This window comes from Cupressus sempervirens, chromosome 4, assembly GCF_028749045.1.
Source record: "Cupressus sempervirens isolate cs-2001-9-10 chromosome 4, ASM2874904v1, whole genome shotgun sequence".
In the NCBI taxonomy this organism is placed as follows: domain Eukaryota; kingdom Viridiplantae; phylum Streptophyta; class Pinopsida; order Cupressales; family Cupressaceae; genus Cupressus; species Cupressus sempervirens.
In genome coordinates, this window is record NC_143121.1 from 649284587 (window position 1) to 649293949 (window position 9363).

General features: G+C 34.2%; 1 protein-coding gene across 2 annotated transcripts; it reads left to right on the plus strand.

The window, feature by feature from the left end:
• The first annotated feature begins 254 nt into the window (after positions 1–254).
• LOC149562908 (uncharacterized) lies at positions 255–2471 on the plus strand. 2 transcript variants are annotated; one of them, XM_089826358.1, is made up of 3 exons: positions 255–1325; positions 1419–1882; positions 1963–2471. In XM_089826358.1, the coding sequence occupies exons 1-3, from the start codon at positions 1277–1279 to the stop codon at positions 2149–2151; spliced, it is 702 nt and encodes a 233-aa protein (XP_089682484.1). In that variant the 5' UTR covers positions 255–1276; the 3' UTR covers positions 2152–2471. The 2 variants fall into 2 exon arrangements, with proteins under 2 accessions (XP_089682484.1, XP_089682483.1); XM_089826357.1 differs by having other exon boundaries at positions 929–1067; positions 1185–1882.
• Positions 2472–9363: the final 6892 nt, after the last annotated feature.

A 9363-nucleotide genomic window follows, 5' to 3' on the forward strand; every position in this document is an offset into this window, starting at 1 on the left:
TATCTTTATTGAGTATTTTTGTATCGTATATTTGCACTTGTATGTTTGATGTTCATAGTTTATTTAAATATTTTTAATTTAATTTTTAAATTTTCTTATTAGATTCATAGTTTGTATTTTGTAAGAATGACCACTATTGGTAGTCAAAGTTCAGCAATAGGGCAAGGTGAATGAAGTGATAACTTCAATATTGATGTGGCATCTCCATTACACCACAAGATTATCATAGGTTTCAGGAGGTGGGCCCTTATTTGGAAATGCAATGTATGTCATAGTAAACCATTCAACAACTCATATTCTTGGGTCACAACTCATTTTATGGGCCCTACTAGTAAAGGAAATACATTGTGCAAGGGAAGCAAAGATGGAAAAAGGATGAGCGATGCACAGTTAGCCAAATTTATAAAAGAACAAGAAGTTGTTGATCGTTTAGTGAGCAAATAAAAAACAAGTTTGTATAAACCTTCATCCACAAAGAGCAAAGTGAATGTGCCCACCGATCATGTTTTATCCTCGAAACATCTAACTGATTACATTAGCCCTGGGTTTGAAAAGTTGTGTACTACTCTTTTGCCAAAAAAACAGATTTCTATAGACAAAGCTCTTCAACCAATTAGGAATTCTTGGAAAACTTCTAGTATAACTATTGTGTTTGATGGATGGAAAGACACAAGAAACTGACTATTGATTAATGTGATTGCAATGTCCCCCAAAGGTGCAATGTTTTTGAGGGTGATTGATTGTGAAGGACAAATTAAGGATTCACAATTTATTTCTAGAATTCTCATTGAGGCAATCTAGTGTGTAGTGAGAATGTGATCCAGGTGGTCACAAATAATGCCAAGAATTGTAGGGGTGCAGGTGCTTTGGTTGAGTCTCGATACGACCATATTTTTTGGACACCATGTACCGTACACTCTCTTAACTTGGTCATGCAACAAATTGGCACCCAATTAGATTGGGTGAAGCAAATATAGCAAGAGGGAGAGGAGATACAAATGTTTGTGACAAACCACCACATGTCATAATCCATATTCAAATCATTCTTCAAGTTGGAGTTGTTGAAGGTAAATTTAAAATTGTAATTAGTTAGTTTCATTTATTTATATTCATGTTCAATTATCAAATTATTACTTGTTTATAACTTTTTTTTATATTTGTTGTCATATTGTCAACTAACTTAGGTTGCCGAGACCAAATTTGCATTTCATATTGTTGTTATGAGACAACTCCTCAAGGTGTGAATGACATAGAGCCAAATGGTTATTTGTAACCAATGGGGTGTATGGAAGGCATCAAATTCAGAGAGAGCCTTGAAGTTAAGGGTATGGTCTTGGATGAGCATTCATGGGCTTGTGTGCAATTTGTATTGGATTTCATCGAGCCTATCATGACTATGCTACACTTTGCTGATACAGATGCACCTTGCTTGGGGGATGTGTACAATGGCATGGACACCATGGTAGAGAAGGTAAAGCTTTCCATACAAGCACATGAGACCACAAAATGTGAAGCCTTGTGCAATAATGTGGAGGCAATCATTTATCATTGTTGGGAAAAGATGACTACGCCATTGCACCTCTTTGCATATGCCTTATCTCCAAGGTACTATAGCCAAGAAATACTTTCTATGCTAGATAGAGTTGCACCATATGCGGATGAAGAAGTTGCTATTGGATGGTACATTGCATTTGCAACACTCTTCGCAGATGATGAAATGCACAAAAAGGTGAAGCTAAAATTTGGCTTATTTGCTTCAGGATCGAAACTTACTCCATATGCATTAAACGACCAAAATGACATGGGAGCTATCACATGGTGGTACATATATGGTCAACCATTCAAGAATTTACAACCTCTTGCAGTCAAGATTCTCTCACAAGTAAGTTTTCATTTATTTTTTGTTTAAAATTTTTTAATTTGCTTTTCATTTGTATGTTAAATTCTATGAATACTATCCAGGTTGCAAGTTCTTCTGCTGCTGAACGGAATTGGAGTACATACTCCTATATCCATTTTGTGGAGCACAATCGGTTGGGCTCAAAGAAAGCTGAGGACTTGGTTTATATACATACCAACTTGCATCTTTTCTCACATAAGGAGGATGGATACAAGGAAGGGTCAACCAAGCTTTTGGGATGTAGCCCCTGAATGTACAAACATGGATGCAACACTTCAGGATCTTATTGTGATGATAGATGATGATGTTGATAACATCATGGCACGTGCATCTAGCACAACTAGAACCATGTTTGGTTCAAATGAACTTGCAAGTCTTGCAGCAGAAGGAGATGATGAGAATGTGAATTTTTTTGAGAATCCTTATGATTCTGATTGACTGAATTTGATTTGTGAATCTTGAGCATTGACTCTTGATTGACATTGAACCATGAACTGTGTTTTGATTTTGTAATTTGAATTGGATTGGAATCTTGAACTTGAGTAATTTACTAATTAGACATTACTGGTTATTTCAATATGAACAATCAATGGTGAAGTATCATGCCTATGGAATGATTTATTTTTGTATATTTCTTGCATTTCTTTGCATACATAAATTATAGTATATACTACACACTCACACACACACACACACACACACACACACACATATATATATATATATATATATGCACGCACCCAAACGCATTCAAAATCCCCCAAAAAACAATACTGTGCATCTGCGTATCAGCACACCACACCTGCATCAGCATCAGCATCAGCATCAGTATCATAACCAGCATTGGTAACTTAGTTTAAAAATATAGAGTGGAAAATAGTTGCATTAGGATGTTTTTGAATCCCAACTCTAGGGTAACTGAGTAAATTACTAAATTACTCTTCTGGTGTTAATGTCGTTATTAAGTGTATTCAGCCCTGGCTAGTGCTGTGATCTTCCATGGGAGCTTAAATTTAATTATAAAAACTTTCAGGCAAGCAAATAAAATTTCATCTACTGACATATATTTTCATTTTCTATGATTAAGTCAAATTTTAAAGATTCTTTGGAAGATTTGCTCTGAATCTGTCCTCTGCTTCTTATAAGCTAGACACTTGGTGAATGTAGGGCAGTTCCTCTCTTGTATTTTGCCTTGAACCGAAGCCAGGGAATGCTGTGGGGGCAATCAAGTAACTTAGATTATCAGTGCACATAGCATACATAGTTGAACAATGAAATAGCATTCATTGTAACAAATCATCATTCATGCACAAGATTTCACAACTCTGAGTAAAAATATTGTCTAATTTTTTTTCCTAGACTGCAGGAATCATTTATAGCACCCCTTAAACTCCAGTGTGCTGGGTAAACTTTTTAACATGACTGGTAATGCTGGCACGGCATGTTGTCCGACACCACATGGGCTGGGGGGAGACTAGACCTCTAAGTGCTTTATTACAGGAGCTCTCCCCAAAATATTGACAAACTAACAAAAGGTCTGTTTTGCACTTTTTTTTGTAATGAATGTTGTTCCTTTACACTGGCGTAGCTGTTATCCATAGGGTTTCTTAAAAAGTAAAAAGCAACGCCAAACCTTGCATGATTCTGTAAGACCTTGAATGTTGATCGGTTTTTCATTTTTCATTATCTCAGTTCTGCTTTTCACTGTCTGATGGAAAATATTAAATAATGTTTGATTTTTTCAACATGGTCTCTATTAAATAAAAATGACAAATTTTGCATATAATAATGTTTTTACACACCTGAAAAATTATTAATTCTAAAAAAGCAAATAAAAAAAAAACTATTGTGGACCTTATCACAGGACATAATTATCACTGAAAGGCATGCATCATCATCTGCACAGATGACAGTTCACAGTGTTTTGCATTCTTTCAGATCTTCAACGATACAAAAATACAGTCTTCACAATTCACATAATACAAATTCACATATTGCACGTAGTCTTGGTAAGTAGAAGTCCTTACATACCATTTATCGGTAGAAAAAGATGATCCTGTCAGCTAACCAAGTATGAAAGTGCGGAATGTGTGGATCCTGTAATCCTGTCGATAATGCTGAAAGGCATGCATCATCATCTGCACAGATGACAGTTCACAGTGTTTTGCATTCTTTCGGATCTTCACCAATACCAAAATACAGTCTTTGCAATTGACATAATACAAATTCACATATCACGTCATAAATCGCATGTAGCCTTGGTATGTAGAAGTCCTTATATACCATTCATTGGTAGAAAAAGATGATCCCGTTGGCAAACGTGTGGATCCTGTAATCCCTTCGATAATGCTGATCCTTGTAAATACAAAATTTGTAGTTGTGATTGGGTGACCGTTGTCATAGCTGTTATCTGTCAATATCACATCAACCGAAATAAAACCATTCACTGCTAAAACCGAATCTTGACATCAATGACAACTGCAAAAACCGGGAAAGTGCCTCCCTACCTCTATCACTTTCACCTGATCTCCAACCTTACGAAGATCTGGTGAAAAAATTGAAATATGCTCTTGTGCTTGGTCCCATGAAACTAGCTGAAATGGGAGTAGCAGTGAGTGGAAGGAAGGACGAAGCATTCACTTGGACATATCAATATATGTTTTTCATTTGGATTCATGATGAGGTCATCACCATATTAGGATCCTTAAAGACAAGTTTGAATTAAACAAGGCTATGGTAAACCACCTTCTTGACATTCCTCTCTTGTATATATTTGAGGACTAGGTACAGTATGAATTTTGCATGCCAGTGATGTATTGTTGCCAGGAATATGCTGGATGGTAAAGAGGTGGTGACAGAGATCAATACATTGATCATGCAGACGATCTTACTTTAGAGATTCAAATTATATAGCTAGATTTTAATGCCAACACTAAAACAGATCACAACTTTGCTACTTTTTGAGAGATTGCAAAGGTTAGAGATTACAGATGCTGCTGTAGATGTGCAATACTCCAGAAGTGCTACGAAGTATTTACATATCACTGCCACTATTTTCAGTTGGATTTGCGTTTTGTTTTCTTCTATTCTAGAGTGACTATTTTGAGAGGAGCTTCAAGATCATCAATTTGAGAACATGTTATTTTTGGATGATCTTCCGTAAGATTTTTTTTATATTGTGTTATCTTTATTTTGAATATTTTTTATTTAGGTATTATATTTGATATTTGTGGACTAATTTGTATTTTAAGCTTTGATTCAAATCTGCCTCAAATCCCTTCAAATCGATAGAAATCAGTTTGCAAGTGTTTGGAAGGCTATTTTTCCCTCAGCGAAATGCAAGTGAATAAGTGAAATGAAATTAATTTGGGCCGTTTCTTTGCTTTAAGTGCTCTTATAAAACTACAATTGAGTTTTTAACAAAACCTCTTTGCATTTTTCGCATAAACTTGCCAAGCTTTTTGCCAAAAAATCAATAAGTTTTTAGCACCAGTAAAAGTCGTAAAAGCTTGCCAGGCCAAAAAAGTCAGCCAGTTTTTGCATCTCGGAGAGTACTCTGCCAGGAGTACATCTATGGTCTAGATTACTACAACATGCTTTTTACTTCAATATATCACATGCAAACCTTGTAAAAAAACTTATTAGGTGCCATTTGACTTCATATTCTCATTAGAATTTGATGTCTATTTGCTGGTAAAGTTTCTGTACAAAGTTATTTGTGAAATCTTGTGCATGTGTGCTATAAATAGATTCACTTTGTTTGATCGGCAAGATCTGTATTGCAGGTTCCTATGAAGTTGGCAATTGTGCCTTTCTAGAAGATTATTTGATTCCTATTACTTAATTGTGTCTAGACTCGTGCATTTTAGTTTCTCTTCAGCTAAGAAGTGGGTGTGTTTGCTGTCTTTTTAGTTTTCCATGTTAGCATTAGTTAAAAACTAGAAAACCTCGTGTAGTGGAAATGCCGACCAGCCTTATGCCCAAGTCCAAGAACTAAAATATAGGTTTTTGTTCAAGCTTTCTTACACCACACAATAAAGTCATGCTAGTTCTAGCTTTATTTGTAACTTCTGGTTGCAGAAACTATTTTTTTCTTTTTCACCCTTTCACAGGGAGCTTCCGCTTCAAATTGGAACAAGTGTTATACCTTAAATGTCGTTCCGCTTTGTGTTATACCACAAGTTTCAATGAAGCGCTAACAATCCTTAGAAAAGGCTGGTCCGTTTTGGTGTGATATTGCTCTATAGAGCCTTGTTGCCAATCTGTGTGCATATTAGAGACTTATATACCAACATGTCTACAAAAATCTGTGTTTAGACTCTAATTCATTCAGTCGTGCCTCATAAGATTAGAAATTTAGAAACTGATCTTGCTTCAACATATTGTTCTATTTTCAATCTCTTTTACATAATTATCGTTAAGCTCAATAGTGAATCACCTAACCAACTCCTATCGTTGACTTCTTAAGGTGATCAAATGCTACTTGCACCAAATCCTATTGTGTTTTTAACTGTTTGAATAGTCAGCATGTTAATATCCGAAGCTATTGTAATCAATAACTCAATACATTTGTGAGTCAGAATTGTAGACATTTGGGGTACGCATTTAATACCTGTGTTGTCGGAAAGCATAATGTCCTCTTTATGGGGACTCTAAAGTAATTTCGATACTTAGCCAAATTGACATGGAAGCTTCATTAGATTTATATTCTGGAAATCTTCTAAAACTGTTTCTCCAGTTAATAGTTGAACTTGTCCCATTTATGAAGGGGCTGGACGAACACCTCATGGATTACTCTATGGATAATTGACATGTTAGGGTTAAAGGACTTAAATCTAACAGTTACATGCAAATTATAACCAATAATGTAAAGGAATAAAGCAAACATAAGTATAACAGAAGGCACAAAGATCTAACAGGGTTCACTGAATATTGGGCTACACCCACCAAAGAAAGAGTCCAAACTTATTATCCCATTAATTGCATCACATTATCTGGTTTTGGTATCGTGGATATACTTTCATATGTTGAGGGGAGCATGGGAAGAAAGAGATTCCTGCCAATTAGTGAGCTCAATACACCGTTAGCCATATGCACAATATTCTTCCTATGTTTTTATAATTTAGGATAGGTATCACATTAGCTCACAAGTTTGTATACGTAAGATTCGGTGTTTATCATATCCTCAAGCGACATAGCGTGTATAAGTAAACCGCTCCCACAGTTATTTGGCATAGAGTGGATTCAGCGTCCTGAGAATAGAAAAGGTAATATGCATATGTAAAGAACTCTCTATAATTACATTGATTTGTTTCTAGGTTCGTTTGTGTAAAGATTTTTACCATCAACGTTTCGAACCACACTACGTGATCCATCATCAATACGAAAGAGATCAAACAAAGTCTCTTGCATCTCTTGCTCTCTTTCATCTTGATAATGGATCACCTAGTGTGGTTCGAAATGTTGATGGTAAAAATCTTTACACAATTGAATCCAGAAACAAATCAATGTAATACAATGGATTGTGGAAATTTGATCCCTTCTCTATAAGTTATGATAATTTTCAATATCAAAACTCATATTCATTTGTCAACTTTTGCCAAGGTTCCACCATATTTGCCCTAGCTATGTGATCTGTAGGTACTCTATGTTATCGTCCAACAAGCCTATAATTTCTTAGTTCTACCATAATAAGGGAGTTAGATATGTATACATTTTGATTTAAGGAATTGTTAAAGAACTTTTAAGTTTTGTTAGGAATCTGGTTTGAGATATAGTTGATCTATATTATTTTCTATTACTAGTATTTTCAACAAAATTTGTTGGTTGTGTTTTATTGATTTTGATCCATTGATCTTGAAAAGGCATCCATTCCCTGGTCCGTAACCTAAAATAGCTGAATACAAGGAATATTTTTGTTTTGGTAATGATATTGAATAGAGATGATTGTTTTCATACAGTTGCAGTGAATGCATATGATATGCAAACCATGAAAATTTATTATACATCAATGGGACTACGTATGATGAAGATTGTAATGCTAAAATTAAACATGAATAGTTATTCCATTGAGTGATAACATCATTATAGAGTTTGATAGTTTTGCAAAATATGTAGAAGACCATAAATCGTAGGTTTTAAATGATAAATTGCTTTCTATAATTAATATTAATATTTTTTAAAACTAGTCTTTCATGTGTATTCTCCCTTGTATTCTCCCCTTTATGAGGAAGTGTGTTCAAGTCCCAATTTTCCCTTTCAAGCTAGTTATATAGTTAGAATTAGAAGCTTTTAATTGAAGATTTATTAGATAAAGATACAAGATGTACTCTAATGCAATAGAGTAAAAAGTCTTGAGATGACTATAGTGGCATCTAAAGTTTTATTGAAAATAAGAATATCATATATAAATACATAATTTTTTGGATGTTATCTAAAGATCCTATTCATATTCTCTTCGAAATAGATAGGTGAATTTAATAGTTCAAAGAGAATTATTGCCCATTCATAATAGCTAAATGGACAACTCAAATGCAGTGTCCTATAGATTCTCTTCTTTTAGTCAGATGTGATCAAAACTTGATTTACTATAAAACTAAGAAAAATAGTGAGTATTACCAACCTTTTGTAATAAACAAGGTTTATGAGGGATGAGATAGGGAAATGGCGCAATCATTGCAATTACCCTTTTGTCTAATAGTTTTTGTTCATAATCTTTGTTAACTATGAATTTATAACAATAAAATAATTATTTTTGATGATTTAACAGTAACCACTAGGCGAGAGACTTGGAGAATTTGGAAAGTAGTACATGTACTAGTAGGACTAATTTTCAAAAATAGGAGATTGGGGTAGAGTACTTGAGTAGATCATATATATATATATATATATATATATATATATATATATATAATTCTAAAACAAATATCATTATATAGAACTTTAAAAACAAGAACGAAGAAAAAGTTTAAGTTTGAACTTTGGATATTAGCTAATAATTTATAGGATGCACTTCTCCAAGGGTCTGTTTGGTTCGTGGAATTTAAAAAACTTGGATTTCTACAACCTTGGTTTAGCCAAATCAAGGTTTTGTATATCTTCATTCCGATTTTTGGGATTTTACTGAAACCATTTGTTTCACTCGGAAGATGCGTGCAAAGACACATTTTTATGCGTAAGCTTGGAGTTGAAGGCAAATTTCAAAAAGTATTCCAATCTATTGTTTTTACACTCCTTAAAAAACAAAACCAGGTTTGATTTTCAATTCCTACTTTTAGTAGGAAGTTGAAAAACTTGGTTTTGAGGCAAAATTTGAAGTCCCATATGCTAATTCCATTTTGCAAATTTTGAAACAAAGGCACAAATTTTCAAATCTGGGTTTTGGAAAAGCCAATTCCTGTCATCTTCCTAGAACCAAACGGACCCTAAGTATCTTATAAAGTTTGTATTCTATGATAATGTTG